Raw genomic sequence first — 20,177 nt, forward strand, 5'->3', positions numbered from 1 at the left:
GTCAATACAAACACAAAAGGAAACATATTGGAGGGTAAAAGGTGGCGCTAGTAACATTAACCCTAAAACTCGATCCCTCAAACACGAAATGTTTGTCAAAAATTGTGAAATCCTAGTGACTAAAAAAGTGCGATTTCTATCTCACCGTTAAATGGCATTAAACATTAAGCGACGCTGGGCCTAAAAGTGAAATCATGTCGATTGTGTGCCAAGAAATATTTGATGAAACCAGTCACCCCTCAGTGGAAGGTAAGTTTCGATTTGTTTACATTCCATTTGCCCCAGATATATTTCTTTTGTTGTGTTAATACTTGATTCTTTCGTTCATTTCTCTCTAATTAATGTTGCGTCATTCGCTTGATGACTATTTCTCACTTAATGCACGCAAAATCAGCTTGAAAAAAAGCTGCAATTTATTTAAATTCAAAACATAAATAAGTCATTCAGCTGATAAATAACTACAGAGGCGTTAACTTCCGGAGTTTATCGCTGTCTCACTAAACAAAAAAATTAGAAAAACCTGAATAACGCCAGCAATTACTGAAAATGTCTCTGAACACCTTATTGCAGAAATCAAAGACTATGCCCTCAAAATTGGGATTGATCCTGATTCGGAGCCCCAACTTCTTCCACTGGCCACCGAAGGGCTAATGAAGGCCTTGCCCCCAGGATGGAAGCCTTGGTAACTAACTCTTTAATAACGTCATTAACCATTTATTTCGTGTATTTCCAACATATAGAACTCTAACACTAATTAGGAGGATGTGTGAAAACTACACTACTATATTACGTTTTCCTGTAAAATTCGTTTTTGTTCTACATCTTCCGTGATGTTTTTTCTTGAACCGGTGTCCTCTTCAGCATCGTCGTCGCCACCTCCCTCGTCCTCACTTTCTTCCTTTTCTGCAGTCTCGTCCCAGGAATGCAGCGCTAATTTCTCTTGCATCCACAACACCTTAAGAGAAAAAAGCTATAACTAACCCAATATCAATTAAAGACCTCACCATCGATTCTTCGTTTATTTCGGTGTTGATTATAGTGGGAAGAATCTGTTTTTCCTTGAAATCCTGTACATCTTTTTCGACTTCTTCCCAAGTTAATTTCTCGTGCATGCCATCATCTCCATATCTGTTGTTATATCTTTCATAATGCACATAGTCCAGGAATAAGCCCAACCCTAAAATTCACACTGTACCTAACTGCGCTACAATAAAAATGAATAGGTAATACCTGGAGCTCTGGGAATATTAACTTTCTCTGATGTAAACGCTTTGACCAATGTGTCTTGAGTAGTCATGCCTTTGACCACAGCCAACACCAATCCAATCATTTTTCTGATCTGATGCATCATGAAGCTCTGCCCAAACACTTTAATAAGACAAAACTCAACTCCGTCTTTCAAAAAAGGCGCCCCACAAGCAAAGGTCCGAATAAATCGCTTCGCACTAGGATCACCATATTTTTTTTTTGTGGTGAAGTTATGGAAGCTTTTCGTGCCCAAGTAAAACTGCATAAGTTCATTAATCAGTTTCAGTTTGTCTTCTGATATTCTAAACTCTTTCTGGGTGATTGTTTCGTCTCGATCAGCAAATGCAACAGTTGGTAGGACATAAATATATGTTCGGGCATCGCATTGGGACTTAGAGTTGAATCCTCTGGTCACCCTTTTAAATGCAAACAGTCTGATTTGATCACTTAGCCTTTCGTTGATTTTGGAAATCTCAAAATCTTCTTTTAATTTCAAAGAGACAACTTGCCTGGCTGCACTTACTCCCTTATCTGTACGTGCGGCCCTTTGAAATTGCATATTTTGGACCTGGTTGTAACATTCCTCGTTGATAAAATCAGCATCAAGCAAGGCTTTAAATAAGTCTTCTTCTATGGTTTTTGTGTCCCGGTTCCTTTGCATGCCATAATAGCCTACGCCGGAGTAACCCATAAGAATAGCAAATTTACGCCTTTTTACCTTGTCAATATTGGCAATTTGGGTCGATTGGTCCAGTCGAAGGAGCTTCGGTTGCAGTAGAGGGTCCAAGCCAGCCCCTTTATCAGTTCTTCGGTCTTGCCACTGGCGTTTCTTCGATCTACCATCATATTTTGGCTTTTTGTTAACTTCACCCTCATTCATGGTACTCTCGGGGGTACTTAAGAAGTTTTTCACGTTAATTATACACCGTTTTAGAGCACTAAAATTCTGCTGGGTCCGGTGTTGTAAAAATAGCTTCATTTGAATTAAACTCGCATGCCTAAAGAGCACGATTCGCTTATTTAAGACGACAAAATGAACGATTTACTCGAGGATTATTTTCCTTTATAATATAGATTCATTTCATGATTCTATTTAAGGCGTTATTTCGATATACACGAGAAAATATTCCAATGCATTTAACTGGAACACGGTGTAGAAATTAGGTTAATTTTCGATAAGTGTCAGAAGTCAGAGCAGATCAATCATCTGTTGTGGTTTAACTTTAGCAAACGGATCTGTAAAATGCTTTGTACAGAGAATTTGCATTAAATTGACTATAATAAGCAACTTTTAAGTAAAAAGTATGTTGAATTAATAGTCTGGATGAAAGACGATCATTAAATTGTGTGCCATAGACCGACGCAGTTTTGTGATTTAACAGGGAGCTCCGCGAAAGAGAGGAAGATACTATGGGCAAAAGGATGTATTTATTTAATTTACGGAGTTTACATTTTTCATCAGTCGGCCCTCTTGAATCTCTTGCCAGGTTTGTGGTATCTGATAAATCATAAAGGAGGAAACAGTTCTCAAAACATCGAGACGCTCTATCCAAGGGCGGATCCAGGGGGGGGTCATGGGGGTCATGACCCCCCCCATTCAATTCTCTATCCAACGATGCCAAAACGAATTCTCTGGCTCTCGAATGGTTCTTGAAAAACTTCGAAAAAAGCAGCGTCATGTTCAAGTGGATGTTGCAACTCGAAGAAAATCACGCAAATCTAAAACTTCTTGAATTCAAGCATTTTTTAAGAAAACTGCCAACATTTCCCCATCCATGGTTTTCTTTCTGAAAAGGCCATTAATTTCTGTCTAGAATGATGTACAAATGAGCGTTCTTGCTCATTTTGCCTCCGAGATATGAGCAAAAACGGGACGGAAAACATGGAATTTTGCAATAATCTTGCGCCACCCTTGCACAAAACGACGATCATTTTACATAAGGGATTTATGAGAGCCTGATTATGGAAAAGGAAACACGGCGCTTGATCAAAAAAGTATTATAGTTATTTGGATGTTTAGTAATCATGTTAAATAATTTATGAAATTAGGCGCATGTTCTTGGAAATGAGTAATTTTGCTTGAGGAGTGAGGAGGAAAAGATGCGTCTGATCACCCATTAGTTACTTCTGAGATAACAGTTTTAAATTTTTCCGTTTTAAATTTTTTGCTTGTCTCTTTTAAAGAATATTTTCGATGTTAAAAAATAGCGGCAAAATTGAATTTTTTGTAACAAAATTTACTCTTAAAAATACTCTTCATTAATCTTAATACCTTTAAAAGCGTCCTAATCAACTACGACGTTACAGTTACGACGATAAATCAAAATCCTACTACTACTACAATCAAATAACAAAGAAGACACAGTGGGAACATCCACTTGACGATATTTATCGCAATTTAGTGAAAAAAGTTAGGGCTGAGAGCCAGTCGCTATCCATAAACGAACCTACTGAAGATGCCACGTATGCCAAAGAGGACGAACTGAAGAGTTATGAAGAAATGTTGCCACCAGACTTTCCAAAGTTACAACCCCTAACATTAGGTAATCCATAGCTTCAGTTTATACATACGCTCAGGATTTTAACTTGACGCAATTTGTGCACTAATAACAATATTTTATTATAAGGTCCTAGAAAAAGAGATATCCGCTTATCTCCTTTAAAACTAAGCCCAGCCCACAGTCCAAGACATGAATCCCGACTGCTCAAGCAACGCTCTGAAGACATTCTAGTCGGAACTAATAAATTTCTTCACAAATTCAGCAGCTTTGACGAAGATAATAAAGAGATGGGGATGTTTGACAAGCATCCGCGGACTTTGGAGAAAATGGAATTAAAAGTAAGCACGCAAAAATGCTGAAGCTTGATTGTTTTCGTATTATTTTGTCTTTCAGGTCACGGGCGGAGGAGCAATGTTTCTCAAGTCTAACACCAAAAAAAGTGAACTGCTGCCTAGTCCCGGTCAGAGAAGTGAAGGCCTCGACTTACCAAGAGGCATTTTAAGGGAAAGAGCCATCGAGCATTCGAAAAGCATGGATTTTGATAAGGTTGAATCCTTTAATCAGCTGCAACAAGAGGCCTAGAGAAAACGAATTAATTTTGTTAATAGGTTTCACTCAATGATCGCTCAGATAAAGACGACGATGACAAGAAAAGTGTCCGGTTCAACCTTGATAACAACACAACTGATGTGGGAATCACTTTCTCCGATAAAAGCTCCAGTGATGAGGATATTCTAAGCGACAAACAACCCAAAGATGAAACTGCAGCGATCAAAACTGCCCTCTCGAAAAATCGATTTTCTGTTTCGCCTGTTGTTGAAAATCCCTCGCCTACTTTAAGGCTAATTAAAGTACCTCCAGACTTTGTCAGGCCCAAATTAACTATAAATACCGGTAGGTACACAGAAGCGTATGATTTTCAATTAGCTGAGCCGCTAATCTTCCAGGCTCAGATTCGGATGAAGACACGAAAAGTTTAGAAAAACTGGAACTGAAGACTATCGAAGATATGTTTGATAGCGACAGTTCCAGTGTGGATGATAAAGTAAAGACTAAGTTGGAAAAGAGAGCGGAACAAAAAGTAACACAAGTCAAGCAGAAGATATGGGAGGAGAAGAACGAGGAACTAGTCAATTTTAAGCAGAAACTCGACGAGTCTCATCAGCATGAATTAGATAGGATTTTAGAAGTAGGTTGTTTGTTATGGGTTTTGTCATGCTTCAAATTTTGCGACCTCTCATATCTAGAATGAAAAATCCAAACATGAAGAAGCCATAAAGACTGAATTAGATAACTGTAAAGCTGAGCTTGAAGTGAGGACCAAAGAAGAAAGACTGAATTTTGATAGCAGGATTAAGGATATATCGGCGAAAATGGAAGAGCAATTGGAGAGCGATCGAGAGAAAATTTCTCATCAATATGAGGTACCTAATATCTAGAAAATAAAATGTATCTTTTGTGTCTTGATGACTTGATTTTATTACTGCAGCTAAAGAAAGATGAACTGGAAAAATATTATGATGAAAAACTGGCCGAAATCGAAAAAGAACTTGCTGATAGAGTCGAGAAACAGAAGCAGGAAATGAGCTTCAATCACAACGCCGATATAGAGCAACTTAGACAAAATCACTCTATCATCATTGAAGAAATCAAGCGGGAATTTACTCTTGAAGTATGGAGTTATTCGTTAATAAGAAAATCATTGGTTGGTATCACCTTGTGCGTTGCAGGAACAAATTATGAAGCAAGAACATCAAGTAGAAATGTTGGAGCTGAAGCGCAAGCTTCAGAGTGAAGCTGAGGCTGTTAAGTCTAAGCACACATACGACGATCGTCAATTTGAGAAAATGCGATGCGAAAAGCGGCTGCTTGAAGACAAGTATCGCTGTTTAAAGGAAAAATACTTGCGGTAGCTGTGATGTTTATTGTTCCCTGCAGCCAATATATTCGCGAATGTTGCAGATTGAAAACCGAAGTTAAACTTTCATTAGAGAAGCGAAGCCGTCGCAAAGAACAGAATAGTACTAATACAACCGCCACCAACACTACCGGTTCTGAAACTGAACAGAGCCATTCCAACAACAAAGATCGGTAATACGAGCTATATTCGTTTCGGTATCCGTAATTATTTTTTAAATTTTTTACAAGGACTCCTTTAAATTCCCCTTCGAGAAAACTCCTGGAGAAACCACCAACACCGGGACAGTCCGGCAAACTCGACACCAAAGTGACTAAAGTGATTATTCAAGATTTGGATACATCAGTGAGTGATAATTGTTATCAAAGTGATGATAAAGGAAACCCAAATGATTCTTCGGACAGCATCAATCCAGGGAGAAGCAGAAAAAAACTGTTTTCGAGGTGAGGACACTTTCGTGTAAGGTACATCGGGGTAAATAGAAACATAAAAAATGTTTTATTAGGTCGGTAAAGGATTTCTGTCGGCGTTAAAACAAAACTCGAATTTTTTTCAACAGCGGACGTTTTCAGAGCTCAAATTAATGATTCAACTTTCAAAAAATATAGTTTTCTTTTGATATCTTGAATATATTGACCTTTTTCAATGAACCAAATTTATCAAAAAAACTCCATATTTTCGCTCATCCTGGTGTACCTTGCAATGTACTTTTGAATATTGTTGATAATTGGAAATCCCCAGATCAGTAACGATAATAATATAGGGAATAATCTAAATAAAAAGACTTGTCCAGATACATACATACACTCAATCTCTAGGCTTAAAAGCTCTTCAACCTCACGGATCAATTTGAATTCTAAATCCAGAAAAAATCAGCAACGATCTTGTTCACCGGTTGAGAATCTCAGAAAGCAACTGCAGAAACTTGAAGACTTAGAAGATCAGTTCCCGCAGAACTCCCAATGTGATACCTATCATTTGAGGTAGACCAGAAACTGATGCCATTCATGAAACGATTTAAAAGCAAAATCAGTTTTTACAGATACCCATTTTCGGATGGGCAGCCATTCGAAGGAAGCTCAGAGTTGGAGTTTTTTCGCCACAGAATTCACCTGGAGCGGGATTCGATTAAAAGAGCCAAAGAAAGCCTGAGGAGTCAGAAGGCGTTGTTTCAGCAGCGACAGAAAGAGCTCAAGCTCAAGCATGGATCGATGGCGCGACATACTTTGCAGCAACTATGCCAAGTAAGCTCAATGGTCTCAAGAGTTTTTTAAATTAATCGGCAAACTGTTAGGAGGAAAAAGAGCTCACAGACATGGAAGTCAATTTGCATCGCACCAGGAGCCTGCTAGGGGAGAAGGTAATAAGACTGCGCCACTTAGAGCAATCTCTTCATCGGGCAAACGCCCAAAACGACCAAAGCAAATTGGATGATGCCACCTTGAGTGATTTGTCGTCTCACAGGTGAGCCATGGATCTCTCGAGTGGCAATAGAAGACCGAAATTATTATAAGTTACCCTTGAAACTGATAAAGTATTCCAAAATAGGCAGTTTTTAATTCCAGTGCAAGTTCCGGCATCAGCTCAACTGAATTTGTAGTTGCCGAAGGAGGCGGTTATTACAAAGCGATTTCCAAGGCGGATTTTCAGGAACCGTCTGAAATTATACAGAGCCTGGAAAATCTCAACTTGGAAATTCGCGAAATATGGGGCGTGTTGCGGACGCAACACCAACAGTCAAGTATTGCTCAAGGTAGGATTGTTATACATATATTGTCAGTTTTTCCAACAAGATCATTGAGAGTTTGCGGACTTTGCTTGAGTTTTTCTCTTTTTGCTAAGACAGCTTATTGATTTTATCTGTTGAAAACTAGTGATGCCACCACTAGTGTACCCTGATCTAGGGTGGCCTGTGCTTGCTGGGGCCGCAAGCGTACCTGCTCCCCCATCAATCCCCACACTTGCCGATAGATTGCATAATTATAGACAACAGGTCGCTCTGGCGAACGCTCAGAGCACTGTAGTTACCCATGCTTCTCAGGTATGAGCAAATTATTCCTTGTTGTCCGATCAAGAAAACCGATCGCTTTACAGGGGGCAACCACAACTTTAATTGAGAGAACTCGGAATTTAAGACACTGGTTGAGACAAACTGGATCTGAAGCTTGCAATGATAATATCAACCCATCAAAGACAAATCTGTAGAAGCGCATTTATACTTTAGTAGCGACAAGTGCAGTCTGTTGTCTAGAATTTAAGTCTACAATGTATATCACAGGCTCGCCTGAATTGGATAACCGCGTTTTCCACACTTGATTTATTACGAACGACTTAAGGAAGTTTCGGAATTTATATGATTGGTTGCCAATAACTATCAAGGAAAATGTTCTAGCGGCTTCAAAAGCAATATTTAAAAATTTCCAATCTTTAAAAATGCCTTGCTAGCTTTTACGCGCCCTATATAAGTTACAACTGACCTCTCCAGACTGATTATGTATTGTGATAGATAGAATCTTTAATTTCTATTTATTGTCTTTTATCGATGTATGATACTTCGGATTACTATTACCGCATATGTCAACTAGAAAGAAATAGTTTCTATTTACTGTTAAAAACCTCTCGAAACTTTATCGTTAATCTTATAAAGACTAAGCTAATTGGAATGAATTACACACCATTCTCTGAAGTGAGTTGTGGGTTATCGAGTATGGGTTTGAACTAAATGCGGGGAAAATGAGGACCAATCAACTTGGTGATTTTTTCGAAATTGGGGGCTGAGACGAGACAGATTTTGCAGATTATGCAAAAAAATAAAACGGAGAGGATGGTGATATTAGACGATGTAATCATAGACTAAGGCATACTAATGACCATTTTTAACTTTAGCCCATTTGGCCAAAATTGCTGTTCAGTTAAGTCTTGTTAAAAATAGAAATTGTTCTCTTAAAGACGAATTTCTCGATTATTCGTAGATATGGGCAGATGCAAAATACACTTCCTACATCCATTGGTCTACTTAGTACAATCATGTGCCAATAACTTGCTGTGTTAAGGAAATATGCTAAAATTATCTCGGTTGTAAAATCCCATGTTTCGCTTTTTCAAGATTTTTTTGTTAGCGGGATTATTCGTTGTTTGATTTTAATTTTTGACTGTGATTTCTATTGTTTAGTTTGGTGCACAAACATAGTTATTTAGCTAGTTTAGTAAGTACATTGTTAGTAAATTAAATGTGAAATAATGGTATGCAGGTACAATAAGCACATTGTGGAAATATTGAAAAAGATCAATCTGATAAATACCATTTCATTATGCACTTAATGTAAGCGCCGCAGGTGTCCAACATACCAAAAGATATCAATCAAATATGTAAAATGGTGGTGTTTGCACTGAATAAAGAGCTATAACGTAAAAGCACTGTAATTGCTCAAGTGTTGGAAAAGGAAGAAAGATGGCCGAACTTTAATTCATTATTGTATTTTTTTAAACACCTACAAAGTTAAGACAGCACTAGCTGACAGGACTTTCCTGTCTTTTGCTTTAACTTGGGCCGCGATGCGGTCCACATCACGTCTGCCTTGTTGGGTCAATTTGCGGCCTCCATCTCCTGATTTCTCAATCAGTTTAAGGGCTGAAAAAAACAAGCATCTGAAGGAAATTTTCTTTCATCCTCAATGTAGCGTTTTTTGCAGAAGAGATCATACTCTACATTCCACAATAACCATAATTCCGAATATTCTTACCTTCTAGACTCTGCAAGGATTTGCGTCCAATGCTTCCAGCGGACCGGCAGAAATGGGAAGGCTTGGTACCGTTACGTTTACGAGTACCGAAGATTTTCGTGATTGATCCTACGCCAACGGGGGACCGATGGTAAATGTGCCTGATAACAGCAGCACATCTAACGTAATACCAGTCGGGATCATATGGAGCCAACTCCTTAGCTCTGGATGTTTTTACCAAGTCGACCCATTCCGGTACACGTAGTTTACCGGTCCTGATCAAGACAATGAGATCAAGGTGAGCCAAATGGGACAATTTTTTTACAGACAAAAACTGATGTCGGGGCTTGGCGAGGGCCAAGCTTATGCTATGCCACATTACAATTGAGGAATTGTAATGTGGCACGTGCACCGTTTAGCTAAAACTACATATTTTGACGAATAGCACATATCATGCTAGGCATTTAGGTGCGCTCTTCTAACTCTTACTTGTTTTGAGAGTACACCCACGTTGCACAATTGAAAGTTTCGAAGTGGACAACTCGAAAATAGGTACTTCAAGATTCGGATTTTCACCAAGAATTTTTTGTTTGTATACGACAGGGAATAAAACCCGAGCATGAGAAATTTGATATTTTACACCAAAGCTTTATGGCGCAAATGCATTGAAAGTATCTACTGCAGCCTTCTACGAGTTACAAACAATTTTGAATCGCTGAGCTCCCAAACACGATCATGCGGTAATGTCCAGCGTCCAATGTGTAGTGTCCAGCTAGTTCTTTTGAAAAATATAATTTCTAGTAAAGATCAAATACAGATGCTCGTTAAGAACTGTTAAACAAAAAAAAATTACACATGTTTTTCGTCAGTAATTTGACGAAAAAACTTTCAGCTTGACATCAGCTTTCGTCCATCTTCTATAGAAATTCTAGTTTTCTTGGATGAATATGAATTAGGTATGGGAATATAACCTCGAAAATGATACACCGGATTTGTGGGGGAAATAGTTTAAAACTGTATGTTTTTTTACTACTCACTTTTTCAAGAATTGGCCAAACGCCTTGACGAACTTGTGCTGATCCACGTCTTTGAGAGTTACAGACGGCATTTTCTATAACAAAATTTTTAGGTGAAATGGCGTTAAGCACGTTGCTTTTCCAACCATACATTATACCTTCTTTTATAGATTGCAGGGAGGTGAAACTTATGCTAATACATTAAACATTTCCGGGATAACTTACGGATGTGTAAAATGGAGTAAAATATGTTTAATTTCCACAAAAAAACATGAAAATTAATCAGAAACTCTTACCTGTCTTGCTGTAAGCGGTGACACACGGGAAAGAACTATGGCGAACTGTCTGAAGATAGTCTTGAATAGCTGGCGACCTGCTGATAGATGTGAAGTTTGCTTTCGTTAGAACATGAACCCTGAGAGATGGAAAAGGATAAACAATAGCAATCTCTAGATTATCTCAGTATCTCACTCTAACAGGTGGAATAGATTTACTGTTTCTGCCAAAGTATTCATAAGTATACGATGACAAGGTTTTGCGAATGGTGACGTTACATGACGTTTAATGATAAAAAAAACAATCCTCAAGTTCAAACTTTGAGGCAAAGGACGTCCTATTCACTTATTCGTCATTTAACAATTAACCATTTGATTGAATATAACTCCCCAGTGTTCGCGGTTTTTTCAACAAATTCATAGACAATGGTAAGTGGAAATGTTTGTTATTGATTTCAAAAACAGATTTGTGAACATTTAGTTCCTGTTAAATCTGCGTTATATAATATGTTTTTGTCGGTTTTAATGTTTATGGAAGGCGGTGCCGGCTCTACAAATCGCATAAAGTACTTATAAATCAGCCACTATTCTTGCTGCGGAGCATAAAGACTGCATAATTATTCAATTGCTTCTGCCACGTCTGTTGCAACAAACTAATTAATAGAGAATATTCATCGGTCTGTGGTTATTATTTTACATAGAAAGCCCATTGTCGAAGTGATAATTTTTGTAATCTGACTGAATTCTGTAAAACATGCTACATAATATGTACTTAACTTTTCTAGTTGTAGCATTTTGAATCACTTAAGTAACTCCATATTTTGTACCTAAGGAATTTAACGGCAACTTGAGAAAGTGAGGTCTAAGATAGTCTCACGAATATTAATGTGAGACACTATCACGTTTATTTGACACACAATATATTCACCCTGTTTGTATAGCACAAAAAATAGTATGAAAATAAGTTCCTCTTATTTCTTTGTTAGAAAGAAGGACCTTTAAAATCTGTAAAGAAAAATAATTGGTAGAATGAAATACTTTTCTTATATAATTCAATGCTCACGTTTTGTGAAGAATGCAACAATGTTTGTTTGGCATAATATTAGGACCACCTGGAATAAATATAACTTTTTCTCAAAAACGGTTCTTTTATATCGATAAAGAGGCCAAGGACTACCAGTTTTTGGTTAAATATTTCATCTATTTAGAACTGTGCCTCTTGACACATACTAAAAATTAGCCTTATTGCGCTAGAACTAATTCGCACGTGGCAAAGTAAATAACGCTAATACACTTTTAATGAATGTGTGAATGAATGCAATGAAAAATATGCATATGAAAAAAATATTTCGATACGAAAAACTACAAAAATATATTTTTAAGCTCAATCGTTGAGGGTCTGTATCCCCATCTCTATTGACATAGAAAAAATGTATAGGAACTTCTAATGCTATTTTTCTTCTGGTCTATCCCATCCGAGAGTTTGCCCACTTATTGAAGGACGCCCTGTCCATACGTTTCATTCGAAGTCTTACCTTAGCCCAAACTGCAGATATTTTGTTTGAATACCGTCATATGAAATAATTATTTTGGTTCCTCTTGCATCTTGACACAAAGAAGTACAAACCGCGCAAGTTTTGTTACTTTTAAAATAATTCAATTCGCATTTTATGGAAACTACTGAAAGCGAAATCCTCGAAGCTACAGGTATATTTAGAATGCGTTATTAAACACTCGTGATATGAACTGATAAAGCAGTTCTCAATAGGTCTTATGCAATTTTGCAGCAATAGATTTTTACACCGGCCGTTGAATATTTATTCTTTACTTTAACTATCGATTTGTCGGTTGTCCTAAGCCGTTAATCTAGGTAAACATAATCTGTTTTCAAAAAAACACCCAATCATATATTTATAGATCAAGTCCTATTCACTTTATTTTTATCTTGTTTACGCTCCAGTAAAAGTTTTGAAAAATATTTTCCACCTTTCGTAGTGGTGTGATGTAATTGCGATTAACATCAATCTGCGAATAATCAGTACTAATAGAATTTACTGATTTTTTTTCATAACGCTTACAATGAATGCATTTCTTCCGTTACGTACACGTGTTTCTGTAATCTGTATCTGTTTGAGTTTGACCCATTTTGACCCACATTCTTATCAAATTCTCGTTTATATAAAAAATACAGTTCAGTTTGATAAATACCATTAATGCTCAATATTAATAACTTATTATGAGAAATAATTGTTTATTAATCCACGGGTTCAGCTCATAAATATGTTCGCTCTTTGAGTTTGGACAGTGAATATTAAATATTACGAATGTTCAATAAACCAGTAAGAAGTTTATTATTTATTGGTAATTAATCAGACGAATTAATCGCTTTAGTATATATGAAGACATCTTTGAATTCCACTCGCCACTGTGTATTTGTTCAGTTTTAGCGAAGTGCAATTCACTCGACGTTCCAAAAAATAATTTTATCTTTGTTCGAATCTGCAAAATACTTGCATTCAACACTTTCATTCGTCATACAAATCTGGTGCCAAATGAATTTTCTCGCATTCATATAAATTTAAGTACTGCGGTAATCAGCCAAGTGATCATTAGAGTTCAAAGCTTCACATACTTCCAGAAGATGAAGCAGCACTTTAGTACGTTTCTTTTCACTCATGATTTTTCTCGAAACCTATCGGCGGTTTGTTTCTTCTTCACCCGCTTTTTTATATTTTTAAGCTCTATTGCTTGGGCGTCGTTAAATTCATAAAAAAATTAGAAATTTTGTTTTTTTTTTCGATTTTGAACCTAGAGAACATTTGGGTCCAAAGGCGGCAGCCCAACCAACTCACGCCTTTGGACTCAAAATTCCTCGTTCTAACGAAACTTAAATAACACAATAAACTTTCCAGCACTAGGAAATGGCAACATCCAATATTTTTTTAAGATTCCACAAGTCAATTATATCAATACCGGGAGATCGCAAGCTATTGAGCAGGTGATCACAGGCTGTAAAATGCATTTTGTTTCAGGCTGAACCACTAAGAGTAGTAGTAACTGGAGCTGCTGGTCAGATCGCCTACTCTCTTCTCTACATTGTGGCCAAGGGCGATGTCTTCGGCCCCAATCAGCCCATCATTCTCCATTTACTCGACATTCCACCCATGATGGGAGTGTTAGAAGGCGTGGTGATGGAACTGGCCGATTGCGCTCTACCCTTATTGCACGGGGTGGTACCCACTGATGATCCAGCAGTCGCATTTAAGGACGTTACCGCCGCCTTTTTGGTCGGAGCCATGCCTCGCAAGCAAGGTTTGTCAATGATATTATGAAAAATATCTCCGGGCTTCACTAATTATGGTTATTATGCTTTGAAGGTATGGAACGCAAAGATCTGTTGAGCGCCAATGTGAAAATCTTCAAAGTACAAGGGGAAGCGTTGGACAAATACGCGAAGAAAGATGTTAAAGTGTTGGTGGTTGGAAATCCAGCCAATACTAACGCACTGATTTGCTCACGTTATGCCCCATCAATCCCCAAGGAGAACTTCACTGCGATGACGCGTTTGGACCAAAACAGGTACTTTTAATATTGCAGCAATGGCTTTAACGAAATATCTTGAATCTTCACTTCAGGGCACAAGCGCAAATTGCGGCCAAATTAGGAGTGCCGGTGCGTCAAGTCAGCAATCTCATCATCTGGGGAAATCATTCCTCCACTCAGTTCCCTGATGCTTCTCATGCTTTGGTCAATATCAACGGCGCAAACACGGCTGTAGTTGAAGCAATTAAAGGTAAACTATTTGTTTTTGGAAGATAACTTGTATAAAAGTATTTTTTACATTTCAGACGCTGCGTGGTTGAATTCCGTGTTTGTGGAAACTGTTCAAAAACGAGGAGCAGCTGTGATCAATGCGAGGAAAATGTCGTCAGCAATGTCTGCTGCTAAAGCCGCATCTGACCATATGAGGGATTGGTTCTTAGGCACTGAAGATGGTTCGTTGTTCATGGCCATAAATATTTACTCTACTCATTGACGGTTTTTTTTCAGGGCGATTTGTGTCTATGGGGGTGATAAGCGATGGCAGTTACTGCGCGCCTAAAGACGTAATTTTCTCGTTCCCCGTTACAATTAAGTGCGGCAAATGGAAAATTGTTCAGGAATTGGGAATCACGGACTTTGCCAGGAAATTGTTGGACGCAACTGGAAAAGAACTGGAGGAGGAACGTCAAGAAGCCATCCAGATTATCGAGGCATGACTCGTCCACAAGCTTTAAAACGTTAAAACTAAAAAAAAAACTGTAGCATAGCCTCTGAGCGCTATATCCCGAAGTGTTTTTAGCCCGAAGGTCCAAGTGTAATTTTGATTTGTGGCATTTTCATTGCTTATTAGCTGTGTTTGATATTCAATACTTTTCACACGATGTTTTAGTTTTAACATTTTAATGCTCCTCGGAAAATTCGTTTTCCTTTACTCAACCGAACATTATAATTTACTGAATTATACTGTTTGATGCTATAGTTTTATTGTCATGTTTTTCTTTATGTATGTACGGTGATGGAATTTTTTGTATTTCATAGCCATAAATGTTATTTTCCTTTCGCCATTGATTAGGGAAAATGTTTTGTTAATTTTCTGCATTTTGTTTTTAATACACTAATATTCGTCATACTGTTGTTTCATTGAGCGGATTGATTTGAAAAATTCCAAAAAAATTAGACAAAAAACCGTTACCTTTTAAATAGTCTAGCCATCCTGTTCCATCTCGCACTCCCGTCCTTGTTTAAGGGCACTGCTCAGAGCTGTCGGATTTCAAACAAATTGTTTATTCGCACTCATGGCAACCTAACCATTCAAGTGTTGTTGACAGAGTCAAAATTAAAAGTTTGTACAGTTAACGTGGAAACTTGTAAATATCTAGCTGGTTTTGATCAAATAAATTAGTAAAACCTTTAGCACAGTGTTCGCTGGGCGTTATCGCGTTTATTGCATGCAACTCTTGGTAAGCTACGCGCATTACGCTTGATGGTTGACCAACCGTTTCCCAAAAACAACGATTTTAGGGTGGCAAACCGTAAGATTTTGCAATAATAGTACCCTCTGAGCACCCTCCATGGATTCAGCAGGCGAAGCGGATGCAAATAATACTTCTATTTCCGAAAGCAATTCAAAATTGCCCACTATTTACTTCGGAGTTTACATTCCCAATGAGCAGAACGATGGATCTACCAATGTGTTTGAAGATAAGGAATCGGCACTGAAGTTGGCCAAAAAGCATAAAAGGTCCAGATTTAAATCGTTTCAATTCTACCATGAAGCTGTGGATTTTTCAACAAACGGCTATGAGGGACCAACGAGCAACTCTCTTGCTGATAAGTGCGATTCGGAAAAAAAAGACGTTGCATCTCCAGTTGGTGAAAAGTCCAGTCCATTCCGAACGCCTAGGCCTCAAGAACTGACGGATTTTCGAGCAAATATTGAAAAGGGACATTCATATACTGTGCGAACTATGATAGATTATAACCCACGCTATTTGGTTAGTAGTGGAGACACTCCTTCGATTTTACAGGTAAAATTGTAAAATTGCGCTAACGAACGCTTTGAATGTCTTATTGGTTTATTCACGTTTAGGAGGGGGCTCGGTTGAATGCTTTGCATGTGTCAGCAAAGGCGAAGAATGCTGAAATCACAGAGTACATTCTTAGTACCATCAACAACTCCGAATTCATTAAGAGACTATATGGAGATGAAAATCAAGATAATGCCGATTCCAGGTGCAAAATGCTACTAGATCTTTATTTAAACACCCCCAATAAGGGCTTCAATGACACGCCATTACATATTGCTTCCAAATGGGGTGCTGACACGGTGGTAGAAGTGTTGCTGTCGTATCCTGAATGTGATAAATTCAAGAAGAACAGGCACAATAAATTAGCTCAGGATGTATGGAATTGCTTCTTGAATATAGTGTATGTGGGGCAAGTGATAATGAAGTGTATTTTAGGTAATTTGCGAAAGAGCTGATGCTAAGACCCCCGTATCAGTGAAGAAGAAAATTCAAGAGTTATTAAGTGATAACTATTATGTGCCAATTTTAAGAACAGAGGACAACACGTATCCACCTTTGATAGGCGAACCTTTTTCGCCAACTACACCAACAGTAAGTTGCACTTGCAATCCTGTAAAGACCTAAAGCTAATCTCTATATCTGCACTTGCTTACTTTACAGTACTTAATTTAATTGACTAACGCCTTTCTCCTTAAACAGATTTTCAACAATGATCCCTTAAGCCCTCGTTTGGAAATACATGCCTATGCAGGCCCAATGGATCTAAATGAAGCCAATGTATTTCGCAAGAAATGGCGAACTCCACCTCGATCATTAAATTTTAACTCTCCAAATAGTGGAAGAAAGTCAGTTGCCCATAATTTAAACAATCTGAGATTAAAAGATCCTCAAAAGGGATTGGAAAGGGTTGGAAAAAATTTGGCAGACGACTTCAATGTTAGTTGGAAGGAATACTGGGGGTTTCTAGACTGTTTTGTTGACATCTCTTCAGAGGAGGGCCTCGATCGACTGGAGACGTACCTAAAAAGCAAAGAACAAACCCTCCAAGTTGAAGAACTGTCCCCAATCCTTAGTCAAGCTGACAGTGCGGTAAGCCCTATAACCAATCTATGTGAAGCGTTTTCAGCTTGTAAAATTGACGATTCGAATTCCGATTTTTGCGAGCTGGAAAGACCTGTTGACTGCCGTCCATTAATTTATGTAGACAAAGCTTGCCAGGTATGCATTATGTTTTGTTTCTCCTAAATAATGATGGCGGATATATAAGTTTTCAAATCGCAATATATGCAGCAAATGGCAAACATCGACTTGTTGCAGGTATTCGCCAATCGAATTGTGACTAGTGTTTTGACTATTTTGAGGTGCAGCGAAAGAGAGTACGCAAATACCCTAAAACGCCTAGAAACTGATATAAAACTTCTGGAGCTATTGATTAATAGTTATATGACTGACGACCGATTCGCGTTTTCGGTTAATTTCCAAAAAATGCATTCAAGGTATGTGCAAAAACATTGTATGTATGTGAATATGTTCGAAGATAATAGTTCGAACTAATACGTCCTGATAATTGTAGATTGGCGCATCTAATTGCCTGTAAAGTCTTGAAAAACTATAACGACTGTAAACTGTTGGTGATCACGAAACTGGAAATCGTTTTAGACAGTCTTGGGAAAAGATCTGATTATTTCTCCTCTGACGATGAAAGTACAATTTCTAAGAACATTTCTCCTAAGCCTACGATGTATAGACACCAGGTAAGTAATCGCGTTTCTCAGCCAAGTTTTCAAGTAAAACGTCTGGTATTTCACTTTCCTCTAGGTGATTTGTGTGCTAACAAGGATAAAAAGTATACTAGAATTTTCTCCTGCTCTAATCGAGGGGCAGGATGATTTGCTTACGATGACTACATGGAAGCCATTTGAAATGTGCAACTGCGTGTTTCATACGCGAAAACCCAAGCGAAATATTCTATCACGAAATGGTAGCCAGTGAGTTTTGTTACATGTGTAAAGATTTCCCTGTCTTAAAATGCGCTTTTTAGGAAACTCCGAAAACTAGAGTTGCAGAGCGTCTCAAAAAAACTGTGCTTTGGGGAGGAATTTGAAACTGACGGTAATTTGGTTGGGGCCAATGGAGATTTGGGTTTAAATATTAATAGTGACGAAAGCTCCAAGTCGGATTCCGATGACGAATTTTACACACCGCCCATGTCTCCAAGCAAGATTAGAAGCTCCGAGACATCGGACTCTGAAGAGCAATTTACCGATGCGGAGTTACCACAGATGGAAATGTTTCTAGAAGGGTAAACAATGTTTTTATTGCTTAAACCAGCTTAACTTCTGGCATTGTCATTTAGGAGTTTTCCAACGAAAACCGACTATATGGTGTTTGAAGCTCTGAGATATGCAAACTGCGAGGTTGATAGAATGAAGCATCCAACTGTATACGAATGGCGCCACTCTATAAGTCTATACAGGGAATCCGAACGAGAGGCGTAAGTTAATTTTTAGTTTTTTTCTGCGTAGCTCACTATTTATTTAAAATTATTCAACTTCAATCAGCCAGACACGTTATTTTCTAAGATAAATCTTGTACAAAAAGTGCTGAAGAAAGTGAAGAAAACTCTGATTAAAATAAAATTTTTCATTCGAGAAATAATGGAAATTCTTACTTTATCGTGAAAATAGAAAAAAAGAAAGCTTTTTGGCAATTTTATCAGAATATATTGATTAGAAGATGATTACGAACAAAAAAGAACCTCACCGGCCGTAAAAGCCTTCATAGTCTGATAAAAAAGAACCTGGTTTAATCCTTTGAATTTTTCTTTTCCGGCGACTTCCACAGGTAGTTTAAAATCTTTTTGAACTCGGAATAAATATTAACTTTTTTGGGATACGGTGTTAATAATAATATATATAAAAAGAATAAATCTGACTCATAGAATCTTAAAACTAATTCTTCAGGTGGCCAAGTCCGCATAACAAAAATGAAACCATAGAGCCACAATCTCCTGAGCCAGCGTTCTCCTCTCCGAAACCATCTTGGTTGCGGATTACTGGAGCAAACTCTCCCCGGCTAGCCATCAAGTCGATGAATAAACGAGGTAATCGTTAAAACCGTTGCAGACTTTTCCGTTGAATTTTTACCAAATTACTAACTAAACCTGAGCTAAACAGTATTTAATACATTAACATTAAACTGTCTAAGAGTCTTAAGTTTATATGGTAAATGGTTTGTGTTTGTTCAATTTGTGTTCTGGTGTGTTTGATTTAATATTAACAATATTCAGTACAATCTAAACTAAGGTTTGACTTATCGCTGCAAGGATGTTCCCTAAAAGCGAACAACTGACCGAACTTTTCAAATTGGTAAGTAAGTAGTCCAAAAATAATCAACGTGGAATCGTTAAGTTTCATGATTGTATTCATATTTTATTTCCAATTGTGACTATTTGTTTAACATGAGAATAGTTTCTGTACATTTTAATCCGTTCGTCCATATGAAAATGACGCAAAACCAGTAAACTTGTTTTTGACTTGACTAAAGGAAAACGTTTCCACCATGTATTGCCACAACATGTATATAGAATTAAACAATTTTTGTGTGCATTTAAAAATATTCCAGCAATCAAGCATTCTTGGCGGTTAATTAAACGAAACAGTTTATCTAAATATGTATAGACAAGAAAATATTTGTCTGTTGTTTTTTTTAAACTTCTTGGTTTTGAGAGAAGATTGTGTGTATGATTTTCATCAAGCAGAAAACCCAGTCTAGGCGATATCGTTTTTTAATGTCCTGGTCGCATTTTAAATTGTAATTCATTGTAAATTGTCTTCTCAAATAAAACTAAGTTTGTATTCCTTAAGGGATTTTTTTGTACTTTAGTTCTAGATTTATATCTGGTTGTGCCTAGTAAAAAATCTGTAA

At 37.6% G+C, this 20,177-nt stretch overlaps 5 protein-coding genes across 13 annotated transcripts; 3 read left to right on the forward strand and 2 right to left on the reverse strand.

The window, feature by feature from the left end:
• The first annotated feature begins 45 nt into the window (after positions 1-45).
• On the forward strand, positions 46-9,081 carry LOC109544321 (centrosomal protein of 164 kDa). Of its 6 annotated transcripts, none has more exons than XM_048669810.1 (18): positions 47-249; positions 571-682; positions 3,556-3,791; positions 3,876-4,087; positions 4,143-4,295; positions 4,358-4,643; positions 4,697-4,938; positions 4,997-5,173; positions 5,239-5,421; positions 5,480-5,658; positions 5,712-5,840; positions 5,898-6,110; positions 6,486-6,650; positions 6,701-6,911; positions 6,962-7,131; positions 7,233-7,420; positions 7,542-7,708; positions 7,762-9,081. In XM_048669810.1, exons 1-18 carry the CDS (start codon positions 195-197, stop codon positions 7,870-7,872), a joined length of 3,189 nt encoding a protein of 1,062 aa, XP_048525767.1. In that variant the 5' UTR covers positions 47-194; the 3' UTR covers positions 7,873-9,081. The 6 variants fall into 6 exon arrangements, with proteins under 6 accessions (XP_048525772.1, XP_048525767.1, XP_048525768.1 ...); XM_048669811.1 differs by having other exon boundaries at positions 6,710-6,911; XM_048669814.1 differs by having other exon boundaries at positions 6,534-6,650.
• On the reverse strand, positions 699-2,446 carry LOC109544322 (pseudouridylate synthase 1 homolog). The gene is made up of 3 exons (XM_019914421.2): positions 1,231-2,446; positions 1,005-1,177; positions 699-955 (listed from the first exon to the last, which is right to left on the reverse strand). Exons 1-3 carry the CDS (start codon positions 2,225-2,227, stop codon positions 782-784), a joined length of 1,344 nt encoding a protein of 447 aa, XP_019769980.1. The 5' UTR covers positions 2,228-2,446; the 3' UTR covers positions 699-781.
• Positions 9,082-9,128: 47 nt separating the features above from the next.
• Positions 9,129-10,812, reverse strand: LOC109544306 (40S ribosomal protein S19). Its single transcript, XM_019914401.2, has 4 exons — positions 10,702-10,812; positions 10,427-10,500; positions 9,411-9,664; positions 9,129-9,298 (listed from the first exon to the last, which is right to left on the reverse strand). Exons 2-4 carry the CDS (start codon positions 10,495-10,497, stop codon positions 9,159-9,161), a joined length of 465 nt encoding a protein of 154 aa, XP_019769960.1. The 5' UTR covers positions 10,498-10,500; positions 10,702-10,812; the 3' UTR covers positions 9,129-9,158.
• Positions 10,813-10,884: 72 nt separating this feature from the next.
• Positions 10,885-15,207, forward strand: LOC109544302 (malate dehydrogenase, cytoplasmic). 3 transcript variants are annotated; one of them, XM_048669891.1, is made up of 6 exons: positions 10,885-11,109; positions 13,713-13,992; positions 14,058-14,259; positions 14,316-14,473; positions 14,529-14,675; positions 14,731-15,207. In XM_048669891.1, the coding sequence occupies exons 1-6, from the start codon at positions 11,107-11,109 to the stop codon at positions 14,937-14,939; spliced, it is 999 nt and encodes a 332-aa protein (XP_048525848.1). In that variant the 5' UTR covers positions 10,885-11,106; the 3' UTR covers positions 14,940-15,207. The 3 variants fall into 3 exon arrangements, with proteins under 3 accessions (XP_048525848.1, XP_048525845.1, XP_048525852.1); XM_048669888.1 differs by lacking the exon at positions 10,885-11,109 and adding an exon at positions 12,990-13,019; XM_048669895.1 differs by lacking the exon at positions 10,885-11,109 and adding an exon at positions 13,261-13,337.
• Positions 15,208-15,496: 289 nt separating this feature from the next.
• LOC109544300 (ankyrin repeat and LEM domain-containing protein 2 homolog) lies at positions 15,497-20,115 on the forward strand. 2 transcript variants are annotated; one of them, XM_019914395.2, is made up of 11 exons: positions 15,497-15,683; positions 15,745-16,250; positions 16,313-16,624; positions 16,686-16,841; positions 16,950-17,468; positions 17,568-17,746; positions 17,824-18,004; positions 18,069-18,238; positions 18,292-18,552; positions 18,607-18,744; positions 19,214-20,115. In XM_019914395.2, the coding sequence occupies exons 2-11, from the start codon at positions 15,795-15,797 to the stop codon at positions 19,362-19,364; spliced, it is 2,523 nt and encodes an 840-aa protein (XP_019769954.2). In that variant the 5' UTR covers positions 15,497-15,683; positions 15,745-15,794; the 3' UTR covers positions 19,365-20,115. The 2 variants fall into 2 exon arrangements, with proteins under 2 accessions (XP_019769954.2, XP_019769956.2); XM_019914397.2 differs by having other exon boundaries at positions 16,950-17,339.
• The last annotated feature ends 62 nt before the right edge of the window (positions 20,116-20,177 follow it).

The sequence above is a fragment of the Dendroctonus ponderosae genome, unplaced genomic scaffold (genome assembly GCF_020466585.1).
Source record: "Dendroctonus ponderosae isolate FM_Combo_2020 unplaced genomic scaffold, Dpon_F_20191213v2 Dpon_F_20191213_1, whole genome shotgun sequence".
NCBI lineage: Eukaryota > Metazoa > Arthropoda > Insecta > Coleoptera > Curculionidae > Dendroctonus > Dendroctonus ponderosae.